Source organism: Vipera ursinii, assembly GCF_947247035.1.
Source record: "Vipera ursinii genome assembly, chromosome: 1".
NCBI lineage: Eukaryota > Metazoa > Chordata > Lepidosauria > Squamata > Viperidae > Vipera > Vipera ursinii.
The window spans coordinates 317,535,682-317,550,592 of NC_139512.1; the positions used below are offsets into that span (position 1 = coordinate 317,535,682).

General features: G+C 40.8%; 1 protein-coding gene across 1 annotated transcript in view; it reads right to left on the reverse strand.

Moving 5' to 3' along the window:
• LOC310631618 (cullin-9-like) overlaps positions 1-14,911 on the reverse strand; it is a 61,562-nt gene that overhangs the window by 18,058 nt on the left and 28,593 nt on the right. The window contains exons 20-34 of the mRNA XM_083348203.1: positions 14,228-14,361; positions 13,945-14,130; positions 13,172-13,287; positions 12,456-12,638; positions 12,102-12,259; positions 11,167-11,401; positions 10,864-11,035; positions 6,846-6,991; positions 5,874-5,982; positions 5,044-5,240; positions 4,703-4,962; positions 4,244-4,607; positions 3,802-3,942; positions 2,152-2,316; positions 1,900-2,063 (exon numbers count right to left, since the gene is read on the reverse strand). Coding sequence (XP_083204329.1) covers positions 1,900-2,063; positions 2,152-2,316; positions 3,802-3,942; positions 4,244-4,607; positions 4,703-4,962; positions 5,044-5,240; positions 5,874-5,982; positions 6,846-6,991; positions 10,864-11,035; positions 11,167-11,401; positions 12,102-12,259; positions 12,456-12,638; positions 13,172-13,287; positions 13,945-14,130; positions 14,228-14,361 — 2,730 coding nt within the window. The remainder of the gene's footprint in view (positions 1-1,899; positions 2,064-2,151; positions 2,317-3,801; positions 3,943-4,243; positions 4,608-4,702; positions 4,963-5,043; positions 5,241-5,873; positions 5,983-6,845; positions 6,992-10,863; positions 11,036-11,166; positions 11,402-12,101; positions 12,260-12,455; positions 12,639-13,171; positions 13,288-13,944; positions 14,131-14,227; positions 14,362-14,911) is intronic.

Sequence of the window (14,911 nt, forward strand, 5' to 3'; positions counted from 1 at the left end):
CAACTACATTTTTTGGATCATTAATGTGAAATGTAACTGTTTCAGCTAAGTACATGTTAATGAGCAAGCTCCAGGTCCCTCCACCAAGAAATATCATCTGACGGGACCCAGTAGGAAAGGTTTTTTTCTGCCACAGTAACCCCCCCCCACAAAAAAATTGGAAATGGCATGGGTCCGGAGTACCTCGGGGATCACCTGCTGCCGGCGTCAACTTACCTCCGCCCTGTGCGTTCCCACAGAGAGGGCCTCCTCAGGGTGCCACCGGTCAGAGAATGTCGGCTGGTGGCCCCTAGGGGGAGGGCCTTCTCTGTGGGCGCCCCGGCTTTATGGAATCAGCTGCCGGTTGAGCTCCGGATGGCACCTGACCTTCGCTCCTTCCGACGCGATTTGAAGACCTACCTATTTGAACAAGCCGGCCTGGCCTGATGGGGGATGTACTGGGGTTTTTATTGGGGATTTTTTACATTTTTCTACTGTTTTTAGTTCGGGCTCGTATTTAATTCTCTTTTTAATTTTTGTATTCTGTATTTTTATATGTGCCCTGTTCACCGCCCTGAGTCCTTCGGGAGAAGGGCGGTATACAAATATAATAATAATAATAATAATAATAATAATAATAATAATAATAATAATAATAATAATAATAATAATAATAATAATAATAATTCCCCCTGAGTTCAGACTGACCCCGACCTTATTGGACTTCTGGAACGTTCTAAGACATGGCTTTTCCATCTGGCCTGGGGAATCTAGTATTTATTTTTATTTTTATTCCATTTATATCCCGCCCTTCTCCGAAGACTCAAGGCGGCTTACAAACTTAGCAGTAGCCTTCATTCTATGTATATATGCCTGCTTATTAGGGCTTTCATACACCCCCCAAGCGGCATTATTACAAAGTCAGCTTAATTGCCCCCAACAATCTGGGTCCTCATTTTACCTACCTCGGAAGGATGGAAGGCTGAGTCAACCTTGAGCCTGGTGGGATGCGAACCTGCACTAATTGCAGGCAGCTGGTGTTACTTAAGGAGGCATCAGCCCACTGCTCCACCAAGGCTCTAGTAACATAGAGCTTCCAAAATGGCTGTGTTGGTAGGAACTTAAGTGTACTCTCCAGCAGACTATGGGGTGGGGTGATGGTTTTTAATGTTTTTATTGTTTTTTATGATTTGTTGAGATGGGTGGCCACGTAAATTGACCAAATAAATAAAACATGGAAAGCTGTACAGAATGGCACCACAGTATTAAAAAGGAAAAGGAAGAAACATTGCTTCAATGATAAAAATAAAAGCAAATGCTAGAGAACACTTTCTCTTCAAAATATGATAAATAGTAATATTCAGGTGATGCTCTGCCTATGGCATCACATCCAAACATGGTCAGTGAAAACACTAAATAAAATGATAACTAGATATTCTTTAAGCTCTTTTGGGACTGTATTTGCCCTGTGAGATTTAAGATTACATGAGGAGCATCTAAGGCTGCAAATGTTGAGCCAAGGTACCCAGATTCTAACTTTTCAAAGGAATGTTAGCAATAATAACAAATAACATCCACACATCGACATGATTAAGAAGAGAAAAGAATGTTCCTTAAATGACAATGGAGATAGGACTGGTATTATGAAAACTACTTAAGGAAAATGCCCCAAAATGGCAGAGTGGTTTAGGTACAGTAGTTCCCACACATCTAAAGGGCACCAGGATGGAGAAAGTTGATCAAATTGGGTGTTACTTTGCCTTGCAAGCTCTTGCCTCTAAAGTGAGGAAGACGCAAATCAATTTATCTTTGAGAGAGAAAGCAGAATAATCCAATCTGTACAACAAACCATAAATTGCTGAAGTTTCCTTGTATATTTTTCCCCTCTTTATACAGAAATGTACTGGGAAACATACTCACTGTAGACAGCCCTCGTTTTTCTCTATTTGAGCTTGGCAGCTTGGACAGCGTTTAGATATGAGTTTGGCCAGGTGCTTACTCTGGGCTTCCACAGTCATTCCTTCATAGAAACCACCATCATCCATCCACTGAGACATGTGACTGCAGCTGGCAGGATAGTGAGCCTGTGAAGAAACCAGAGACTGAACTATCTGCTAAAAAGTCCTAGAAAGAGAGAGCCCCCCCTGCCGCCAGACTTCATGTTAGCCTTACTTCGGGAAAATTGCAGCTGAAGCAGGAGATCCAAGAGCACTTTGAACAAGCTTCTCCATAGCAAAGGCCTTCCTTGCAGAGTATCTGATCACAGCCCTGAGGGTTGGTGCACCAAGTGAGGTTTGAACAGCATTCAACATAACCTCTTAGAAGGGCTTTCTCATACTGCATTTTAAAAAAAATGCATGAACGTTAGCTTTGGAGTTCTCATTAAAAATATCGAGGACGTATTTGTGTTATATGCACGTTATAAACCTCTTAACAAACGAAGCACTTTTTTCAACAGGTTTCTTTTTCTTCCTTCTTCTTTTTTTAAAGATAATTCTATTTAGGATAGCACCTTAATTCAGTAGAGGTCCACTGAATTGAGGCACATTAAACTGAGGGTTTACTGTAATATAAATATAAATATTTAATATAAAATACAAAAAGCAAAGGAAATACGACAAATTATTTTGTCCATGTATCACAAAATACAACTCTAGGTGGCTCACAGCAATAGTAAAATCAAAACCAAGAAAACCAGGGATCTGACCCACAATCCCCAATATAGCAAACCATGCAATCCTCAGGCTGCAGCCTCACCTTATCCCAGCATTTAGGGGAAAAGCCAAACCTTTTCAGCTTTCCACAAAACTAAAAGGATGGGAGCCTGCCAGATCCCAGGGGAAAGAAACTCCATAGGGGAGGGGCTCCTATTAAAAACATGCTTTGTAGGACCCATTAGATGGCAACCTTTAAGGGACAAGACTCGGTGCAAGCACCCTCCAGTAATATACTTTAGGGGACTATTTCTAGATCTATTTTTTTTATTTTTACTATAACATAATATACAAGACAGAAAGAAAGTACAACAGTATGCAAACCAGTATATATGGATAAAAAAACAAAAAAAATTAAAATAATCTTTTACTTTGTTTCATATATGGCTAGTCTACAAAGTCACATACCAAGTACTTTGACCAAGTACTCTTTAGATTCCATCAATACTCACTGCACAGAGGAGACAGCTGCAGAGCAAATTGCTCCAATTATTTTAAGAAGATTAATTTTTTTAAAAAAAATAATGCTGCAGATAATCCTCACTTAATGATTGGTCACATAACAACCTTTTGAAGTTACGAGGGTCTCAGAAAGGGAGCTTTGCAGCCCATATATCACTTTTGGCTACTGTAAAACATTCTGTCGTGCCCCTCCTCCTCTCTCCCCCCCCCCATCAAGTGACCACATTTCAGGTTCTTGACAGCAGACTTACATTTATGACTAGTTGCAGCATCCCAGAGTCCTGTGATTGCAACTTGCAATATTTTTTGCCACTTTCCCATTGGATGTGCTGGATTTCTTAATGACCAGATGGTTTGCCTTAATGACCATTATACAAACGGTCATAAAATCAAGCCAGGTCCAAAATTCTGAGCCCAATTTTGGGCGTTAAGGAACAATTACCAGTAGTTATATACAGCAAGAGAGTCTCTACTAATGTGAAATTAAGCATACCTAGCATAATGGATTAACAGCTTAACCTTCTATGATAACCCTCAAGCTTGAAAATATAGCAAGTATCCACTCATAAGAACAAAATTCCTTTCCGGAGGGGACTGGTCAGTTTTTCAATTGGCTAAGCCTGCTTTTTATAATTATCCTGCTTACCTTGGCAATGACTTCTTTGGAGGAAATGATAGAGCGGATAAAGGCAGTAGTGGGCTGTGCAGGGCAATCAGAAATGGGACATGTACAATTCAGAATCAGATTTTGTTCAATCCGAGTAGTCAAGTATTCATTCCAGCAGGACTAGTTAAAAAAAATGAAGGAAGAGGAAAAAATATGGAATATTTTAACTGCAGTTTATCACAGACTATAAAAAATGCTATTAGTTATTTGAGAACAGGAATGGAAACCAGCTCTATATATTGACAATGCTCTTTCATGGATATGCAAAAAGTCCACAGCAATCCACAAAGATGAATGAAATGCAAGATGTTTCAGGCTTCCAAAGGAAGATGCCACACTAACACACTACTAATATGACAGAATGAAAACAATTATACCCAATCCCAAATACCTATTATCAGAGTAGTAAAAAAGCTCTTACCTTACAGCAGTAGTGCATACAACACAGAAGAGGCAGATCGTCTGTTTCACTCAGAGGATTCACACACACTGGACAGTGGCTGACAGGGCTTGAAGGTGGCTGAGGATTTCGCACTTGCAGCCCTGAGAAAAATAGCATCGACTCTTGGTCTTCCGTGTATTGCTGAATCAGAACATCCACATTCCACTTACAGTGTATGAGCAGATGTTGAGCTATATCTGTAGTCACGCTTAGAGTATCTGACACCTTCTCCACTGTTTGGGTCATCAGCAACTCAACTTCTTCTTGATTCATTGTACGTCCCAAAGGCAAGAGGACCGTCTCCATCAGAACCTGTTCTGTGTCAAGGCCAAGGGTATCCAATCTGACAAGAAAAGCCTTATCAAGTACAACAACAACAACAAAGGATTGCTTTCACTGTCTGGTATATATGCACAGCAAATTAAAATACAGCATTACCTGTTGGTTGTATCTTTCCCAGAAGCTATCTTTGTTTTTTGGCATTTAATGTTTTGAAAAATGAGCTGGGCTTGACCTCGGTGAGGTGTGGTGGGCTCTGCCGAGTTGTACTCCAAGATATGTGGGTTGTCCTCCTGGCGTTGGATGTAACCTTGGCTCAGCAGATGCAGGATGCAAGAGAAGACATCTGTGCTACTACAGCAAAAGTTCAAAAATTTCTGGGTACCACCAAACTCCCGTTTCTGGCAGGCATCAATCACCTGAACAAGGTAGAAAGAATGAATGCAGCAGACCTTCTTTTTGGCCGCTCAGCAAGGGGCTTAAGTCCTTGCATTCCATACCTTAAATACCAGGTTGTCAATATGCATCTCTTTCTCAGCCTTCAAGATCTGGATAAGGAGACAGCAAATGGTATTCCTCTTCTTCTCCAGAGCACAGCCCTCGTTTTCTTCCACATTCAAATACATCTGTTTGGGCAAGAGCCACAGGCGCTGACCGGCTGGCTGGCCCAATGTCCCCTCATTCAGCCTCAAAATACCTAGCAGTCAAAGAAGACAGGGACTGAGCAGAGCTAAGATATTTTTGCCTTCCTAAATTCAGCTGTATTCTGTGACACATGACTAGGGAAAATTCTTTTAACTTCATCCCTGAAGTTGTAATGAAGCTTCTTCACTGAGCCATGAAATCAACTAAAAGTTTATTCAATGATTCTTTTGTGAAGAGAATGAGAGAGAAAGGCCCAGGTTTGAGTTCACTGTCAGCTGTGCAAGCCCGCTGGGTAACTAGACCAGCTACTATCTTTCAGCCATATAAGGAAAAACAGAAAGAAAAAGAGCACGGTATACCTCACTGCCCCTTCATGGATTACTGCCTTGTCGTGGCGAAGGGGCTTGCGTAATTCAATGAAGCTATGAGCTATGCCGTGCAGGGCCACCCAAGACGGACAGGTCATAGCAGAGAGTTCTGACAAAACGTGATCCACTGGAGAAGGAAATGGCAACCCACTCCAGTATCTTTGCCATGAAAACCCTATGGACAGTACTCACTGACCTCCCAGAAGAAAGGTGGGATATAAACCTACTAAATAAAAAGTCATAATCCCACCCAAATTTTCAGGCCAACTTTACAAACTCTCAGTATCCCCTTTTAGAGGAATGTCCTCTCTACTTACTCTGCCTCTGGGTAAGTATCCCGTTCTCCTTTGTCAGAGGTTTCAGAGCGTGACTTAGGAGGACAGGGGAGAGACCGGTGACTTCTAATAGTGTCTCCGCAGAAACTTCCTGGAACAATAAAAGAAAAAAGTAAAGCTGAACATATGAAAAAAAAGACAGAAAAGAAAGCTGTGACATCTAGTCTTCAGCCCCTACGGTAAAGAATATTGTAAATTCAATAACCCTTCCATTCTGAGATCCTAACCCATTTACAGGGATATGGGCCACTGATAAGGGGAAGAGCTGCTGACAGATTCCCAGTAGAGAGCAGAAAGAATCAATCCAGAATCACCAACCGTTCAGCACAACCATCCCGTTCAGAATGACTTCAGATCCTACTGCGATTATAACACTGCAGAAAATGTCAAGATACTTTTTTTTTTCCCCAGAAGAGGTTGTCTCATTGAAAGAGATTCTATACAACGGTTTGCAGCTTAAATTTATTTTTTATTTTATTTTGAATTATCAGATTTTTAATTCTGCCTTTATAAGCAATACCAGTAAATATCAGACAACAGAACCCCTAAGCCACCTCCAGCCGAAATCAGGCAAACTAGCCGGCTGAACACAAGCTGATAAACAAAAGTCATTGATCCAACTTTATGCCACCACACTCACCCTAATCAGGGAGAAAACATCCTTATCTTATGAAAAGGACAAATTATACACGTCTGCACTAAACATAAATCCAAATAGAGCATGTTCAGACTGAATTCCCTATCACTGATGCCTCAGTACAAAGCATTTCCAATTTTTAATAAAATGCTTTCCCTTCCACAAGCAAGGAACAGGGGAAAGGAATGGAGAGGATAAATAGTTTTGTCTACAATTATTCAATTCCTAGTCCAGTCAATGTCAATAAAGCTAAAGCAGATGGATAAATACTAAGCACAGATACGAAGCAATGAAATAAGAATCAAGGTAGTCAGGACCTCGGCATGGTTGAAGCACAAAAGAATGTACATTTGCAGGGTGGACACCTGCAGGATGTAGCCCTGGTACTTTAGCTCAGCGTGACCCAACCACGTCCATTGTAAACGCTGTGGCTTTGTATGTTCCATCCCAAAATGGCTCCGGCCTAAAAGAGATGAAAGAGTCAGTGAGAGAGAAATACACTGAAAGCTCACCAAGACATTTCTATAAGCTCTCAGTCCCATGTATGGCAATTATTTAGACACTGCAAACTCTCCTTTTTAAGCTGAGAACAATAATCATACAAGCCAATAAAGTAACATCATCTGATGGGATGCAGAAAGCATTAGCTTCACTATCACTAATCAGTGGCACTGTCCTCTGGAGCAGCATTCTCCTTTAGATTTGTGTGCCCCCCATTCTCAGCCTGAGAATATATGGAGTCTGCCAAGTTTCTCAAAAAAGAAGTGAAAAAACTAAAAACATATTAAAAAAACCCCCACGTACGAAGCATTGAAGGGATATATTGGAAGCAAGGATAAAGTATAAAAAAAAGTATGGAGAAGTATTGTTGAATAATGTGGTCTTTTCTTTTACTTCTTTCTTGTGTTAATTTGTTCTGCCGTTAATTTTTCTGACGGCTTTCTGGGCTTCACATAATTCTGCCTAGTTTGAAAGGGAATAGCACAGTGGGTATATATGAATATAAATGCATACATGCAGTCATCGGACAAAGAATGGAATAAACAGAAAGTATAGTCTGCATTATCAAATGGTTCGTTTTCAGTAGAAATGAAATGGTCCTAATCTTTACATTTTATAATTCAATCACTTATTTCATAAAATCTTGGTTACTTACTCTCATAATAGTAAAGTTGGAAGGGACCTTGGAGGTCATCTAGTCCAACCCCCTGCTCAGGCAGGAAACCCTATACCATTTCAGACAAATGGCTGTTCAGTCTCTTCTTAAAACCTTCCAGCGTTGGAGCATTCACCGCTTCTGGAGGCAGGTTGTTCCACTGGTTAATTGATCTAACTGTCAGGAAGTTTCTCCTTAGTTCTAGGTTGCTTCTCTCCTTGACTAGTGTCCATCCGTTGCTTCTTGTCCTGCCTTCAGGCGCTTTGGATAATAGCTTGACTCCCTCTTCTTTGTGGCAACCCCTGAGATATTTGAACACTGCTATCATGTCACCCCTCGCCCTTCTCTTCATTAAACTAGACATACCCAATTCCAGCAACCGTTCCCTATATGTTTTAGCATATCTTTGTTGCTCTTCTCTGCACTCTTTCCAGAGTCTCAACATCTTTTTTACATCGTGGTGACCAAAACTGGATGCAGTATTCCAAGTGTGGCCTTACCAAGGCATTGTAAAGTGGTATTAATACTTCACATGATCTTGATTCTATCCCTCTGTTAATGCAGCCTAGCACTGTGTTGGCTTTTTTGGCAGCTGCAGCACACTGCTGGCTCATATTTAAGTGATTGTCCACTAGGACTCCAAGATCCCTCTCATAGTTACTACTATCGAGCAAGGTACCCCCTATACTATACCTGTAAATTTGGTTTTTCTTGCCTAAATGTAGAACCTTACTTTTTTCACCATTTAATTTCATTTTGTTAGATAGCACCCAATGTTCACGTCAGTCCAGATCCTCCTGTATCTTAAGCCTGTCTTCTGGAGTATTGGCTATTCCTGCCAGCTTGGTGTCGTCTGCAAATTTGATGAGTTTCCCATCCCCCTTGTCCAAATTGTTGATGAAGATGTTGAAGAGCACTGGGACCAGAACAGAACACCCCACTACATACTTCCCTCCGTGTAGATGCGGTTCCATTGAGGACCACACACTGAGTATGGCCAGTCAGCCAGCTATGAATCCATCTGGTGGTGATGCTGTCTAACCCACATTTTTCTATCTTATCAAGTAGTAGTTTGTGATCTACTTTATCAAATGCCTTACTGAAGTCCAAGTAAATTATATCCACTGCATTCCTCTGATCCATTAATTTTGACACTTGGTCAAAAAATGCAATAAGATTTGTCTGACAAGATCTGCTTTTGACAAACCCATGTTGGCTTTTAGTAATGACTTTGCCTTTAGGTGCTCACTGATTCGTTGTTTGATTATCTTTTCCAGAATCTTCCCAGGTATTGAGGTCAGGCTGATAGGTCTGTAATTTCCTGGATCCATTGTTTTTTCTTTTTTGAAGATGGGAACTACATCAGCTCTTTTCCAGTCCTCTGGTAGTTCAGTGGTTCTGAGATCACATCTGCCAGTTCCTTGAGAACCTTGGGGTGTAATCCATCTGGTCCTGGTGATTTGAACTCGTCTAGGCTGGACAGGTGCTCACTTATTATTTTCTTGCCTATCTTAACTTGTATTTCTATTCTGTTTTTTATGGCACTATAGGTCTGTTTTTTGCTTTTGTGTAAAGACAGATGCAAAAAACAAATTAAATAGTTCTGCTTTCTCCCTATTGCTTGTCACCTTCTTGCCACTTTCACCCATTAATGGACCAATCATTTCCTTCACTTTTTTCTTCTTTTTTACATGTTGAAAGAAGCTTTTTTGTTATTTTTGACTTTGGTCGCAAGCCTTAGTTCATTTTGAGCCTTAGCTTTCCTCACTTCATCTTTGCAGGCTCGGGCTATTTGCTGATATTCTGACTTAGCTAAGTGCCCCTCTTTCCACTTTCTATACTTGTTCTTTTTATCTTTCAATTTATCAGAGTTCTTTATGCAGCCATGCTGGTTTCTTTTGAGAGCTGTTATTTTTTTCCTTTTTGTTGGTATTGTGCTAGACTGGGCTTTTATTATCTCACTTTTCAAAATTTCCCAAGCTTCTTGAGTTGTTTTCCCCTTGAGGATTCTCATCCATGGAATCCTTCCCAAGCTCTCTCTAAGTTTATTGAAATTAGCTCTTTTAAAGTCCAAGACACTAGTGTGACTGTATTCTATTGCTTGTGCTTCCATAATGTTGAATTCCAATATTGCATGATCACTTCCTCCCAAGGTTCCTGTGGCTTCAACACCTTCTATCGTTTCATCTCTGTTAGTGAGAATTAGATCCAAAATGGCTAATCCCCTAGTTCCCTTCTCTACTTTTGGGGTGACAAACTTGTCTGCTAGGTTTGTCAGAAATCTGTTTAATTTTCCACTTGGTGCAGTTTGTCTCCCAGTTGACGTCAGGGCAGTTTAAGACCCCCATTACTATTGTGATGTGCTTCCTACATGCATTAGTTAGATGACTAGCAAAAAGTTCATCTATTTCCTCTGTTTGGTTGGGTGGCCTATAGTATACACCTATGGCAATGTCATTTTTTCCTCCCTTTTATATTGACCCAAATGCATTCAAGTTTACAGTTTTCATCATTGCTGTGCTCTACTTCTGTAGAGATGTAGTTATTTCTTATATAGAGAGCAACTCCGCCTCCTCTTTTATTTGGTCTGTTTCTTTTGAATAATTTAAATCCCTCTAGCTGTGTGTTCCATTTGTGGGTTTCATTCCACGTTTCCATAATGGCGACAATATCATATCTGCCCTCATTAACCTGAATTGCTAGTTCACCCTGTTTATTGCTCATACTCTGTGCATTGGTGTATAGACATTTGAGTCCTTTATGACTGACCCTGTGTTTACTTTCTACATGACCTGTGTGGTGCCTGAGTTCCCCTATTGTCTTACCACCTATTTGGTTGGTGCACTTTGTGTAGCACTTTATAAATATTGAAAGTTTCATTTCTAAAATAGTGTTACACTAACCAAATATGATTTTTCCTTGTCAACTGGCTATGTTTCTTAGTCCTATAATTGGTCAGTTCTTTCAGAGATAATATTTATGACGGCCTCTCTAAAAATCTACTGAAATTTCTTTAGCAGAAATCTGAGACTACTAGTTACCAGGTTTATAAACTCTTCCTGATTATAATGTCTCTGGTTGAAATGTTTTTGGTTTGCTTACCAACAACTACATTAGGATGCAGTGGGACCTATAAAGAACACTGCTTCCTAACCAAATCAGGACAGTCTCATACTCACTCTGGGTATAGAAGTCTGCAAATTTTCTCAGCTGCTGACTGAGAGAGGATGGGAAAAATCTGGCAGGGTCTTCCAGGTAGCAGAGGGGAGAGACGGTCCAACAACGTGGAGACAACGCCAATACCTTCACTTCTGCTTCTTGCTCCTGATAAAATGGTTTATCTTCCATCATCTGGGAGCAAAACAGATCCAGTATCAATTTTGTGTCTAACAACAGGACATTCTTGGCAGCATCAATCAGACAAGAAAGCTTTTACATCAGAGGTCTACTTTTGCTTTAGATCTGTTCTTCCTCCTGCTCACCTCATTTTCTTCCATCTCTTCTTCGGGGTTTTCTTGCTGATCTAGTTCCAGCAGCTGCTTGTCCAACTGCTGCAACTGGAAAAGATGAAACTGTTGCTGCTGCTCCTCCATCTCACTCACGTTTTTCAGCATCTGCTGAGGGAAACGGTTGGGGAAGCAGATCCCAATGTGCTCCACTACAGCAGATTCCAGCCACGTCTTCCCTTGAGACAGGAGACGATCTCCTAGGTAGTATCTGAAGAGGCAAGGTGTTCAAGGTGAAATTGAAAACAAGGGTCATCCATCAGCCACGCTTATTCTCAGTCCCTACAGTGTGCCTGGAGATATAGGCTTATTTGATTCACAAGAAGGACCCAGGGCCCTGCAAAGTACAGTAGTCCTCAGCGTACAACCACAACTGAGCCCAAAATTTCTGTTGCTAAGCAAGACAATTGTTAAGTGAGTTCTGTCCCATTTTACATCTTGCCACAGTTGTTAAGTGAATCACTTCAGTTGTTATGTAGTTAACTTTTATTAACTGAATCTGGCTTCACCATTGACTTTGCTTGTCAGAAGGTCACAAAAAGGGATCACATGTGCCCCTGGGGCACTGCAACTATCATAAATACATGCCAGTTGCCAAGTGTCCAAATTTTGATCACATGACCATGGGAATGCAGCAATGGTCGTAGCTGTGAAAAACGGTCATAAGACACTTTTTCAGTGCTGTTGTAACTTCGAATGGTCACCAAACGAATGGTTGTAAGTTGAGAACTACCTATACTCTTTAAAACAGAGCCATATGTATATTCTTGAAGACATCTTCATCCAGATTGAAGGACCAGCAAGATGCATCACTACTGCCAAAAAGCTTCCTACCTGAGACCTGTCTACTCTGTTAGTAAAAGTAGTATATTCATCTTTCCCTTCTTTCCTCCTCTCCACAAAAGCCTTACCGGTAGAATCGCTCAAAAGTGTTAGCCAACTCCAGATCTGCTAGGAAGAGGATGGGTTCCAGGCTCTGCTGTAGGCACTGAAAGGTCTCCACATTACCCGAATCTGCCCAGCTCTGTTGGATCCACCGGTCAATGTAACGGGCAAATTGCTCAGTCACCTGGAAATCAGGTTAATATATGTTAGCATGATACGTGCCAAACATTTATTTGACATATATTTCTTTCTATTACATTAACATTTACAATTTAAGAACTACTTTTGGAAGTCTTGGGTAATTTTTTTAGAGTGAAAATTTGGGGTCTCCAGTTGTACATCTCTGTTTTATGGAAATGTCTACTTGATCTCTTACTTACATGCATGGCTGTCAGGAAGGAGAGCTGCAACAAGCCTCCGGAGAAACCGTGGCATAAAGCCAGCATGAAGGAGATTTGCTGTCCAAAAAGCTCCTCCATGGCAGTACGGAGGCGCTGGTAGGTTTTGCAGTATCGTTCCACAAAATCAGGGGCCTGCCAGGAGGACTCCAAGAAACATTTCACCTGGACAACAGAGAAGAGGCACAGTCAACATTTCAACCTTTTTATGTAGCTCAATGGTATCACACCTGAGAAAGCTTTGTTAAGGAAGGCATAACAATTCTTCATTGGATTCAAGCAAATTTCATGCCCAATTGTTATTTTGGAACATTCAAGATGTTCCACCTAAAGATTTTACATAACTGTTTGCTTATTTGTATAAATAATTATCTAAAAGCAACCAGGAGGCAAATCATATGCTGGGAATTTAACAATAAACTCTACCTAGCTTAGCAGATAACAAAGTTGAAATAGACACACTCTTTTCACTGAGAGCTTGATTTCACATTTCTTTGAAGCCTCAGAGCTCCTAATTCAGTTCTCTAAGATGCTTTAACTTGTACCATGAATTATAAAGAAGCATGCATGATGAACTGGCTAATAGCTTATGATAGAAGATGTCAATACAAAGACCCAAAAGTCTGCATTAATGATTCCCTGCTTGATGCATGCATTCGTCCTCTTGCTGCTGGACACCACCTTTCAGCCATCCTTACCTGCTGCTGTACTACATCTTTCCAGCATTGCGTGATGCCTGTCATCCCACAGGGTTTATTCACTGCTGGCTTGAGAACTCCTGAGCTTGACTCCTTGTTCTTACCATTCTTCCCATCTGCAAATTGCATGTTACACAACATCAGAGAGCATTACAAAACCCTAGTTTTTAGTACGACACAACAACAAACCTTAAAGCACCTGACAAACTGACTCTCCTGAAAAAGGTGGAATTCTACCACTGTTTCCCAAAAAGTCCGTTCCAAATAATTCCATTTATACACTTGTACAACAAATGGAAACTCAGTGCACCTTTAAAATTATCCCCATTAGAAAAGTGGGTTTTTAGACACTAGATAATTTCAGATTTTTGGCTATATTCAGGGTGTTTGACATGAAAAAAGCAACAGTCTCCCCAGAGATACCGGTTTTAACATATTCTTTGCATTCTGTTAAATTCAAAATAGAAAGAAAGGAAGATAAAATAGGAGACAATATTTTACATTATTTCCCCTCTCAGTCTGTAACAAAGAAGATTTCTGGGATAGAGAGCTACTCAAGTCCTCAAATACTTGTCTCCAACTTCCCAAATCCTTTAGAATTTTTCTCCAGTCAATAAGTCCATGCTGTCAATCTTTACAGCATAGTCTTACAGATGATGTGTGTTCTTGTCATAGAATATATCCAAGGAGGTGCCCTTTTGTTACCATTCTGTCAACGCTGGAAGGAGGACTTGACCCCTTTTCACTCATTTGCTCCAAAGAAGGACACTCACTGCTTTTAACAGGAGGCTTCAGCTCCTCAAGTTCAGGGCCGGCAGAATCCACGTGCACTAGCAAGTGGCTCAGGCGCCGAACACGGGAATTAAAGATGGAAGCTCGGCTCATGGAACTCCTGGCTGCATCCAGATTTTCCAAGTATTGAGTTAGTAACCATGACATGGGGCTTATGCCACTAGAGTCTGGAAAGATAGAAACACAGTTAACACATCTGCTTGGGAAGGGAAGGGATAGGCACGACTGGTCATCAAAAGATCTGTGCAAGGAAGCATCTAGTACCTGGAGCGGTGATACTCTGCACCAAGGGAGTAATCAGGGCGTCCCAACAGGTCTTGCCTAGAGCCTGGGCAGCCTCATCATCGGGAAGGAAGCGATTGGCAAATACTTGCTCATGGCGCAAGGCACTGTTCAATCTACAGTAGGAAAAAGATGCAGCTTATTTGGATTGGAACAAATAAATTTCATCATGTAAAAAAGGGGGGGGGGAATATGGTGAGGAGGCAGAATCTTAGATACAATACATTGCTTATCTATTGTGAGTCACCCAAAGTCATTTAGGTGAGATGGGTGATCATACAAATCAAATCAAATTATTAATATTAATAGTAGCATCTGCCTATTCCAGATCCTTGAGAAGGACTCAATACATGAACGAGAATGTCAAATCCAGTCTAAACAACTGGCTGACTGGGTGATGAGCCATAATACTCCATGGAGCAGCAACCAAGGCAAAAAGTCAGACAAACAAAATCTAGGTTTAGGGCAGTAATTTAATTTCAGAAAGTGTCATAAAGATGGAGGGAGGGAGGAAGAGCATTCAGACTTTAGAAGATTCTGTCACTGTAACCTTTTAAAAACAGTAGCATTGGTAACTCGGGTGTCCTATTTTGATCTAACTTGAAGGGCTGACACATATTTAACAAGCAGGAATGTGGGTATCTTAGGAATATAGCAGAGAATATA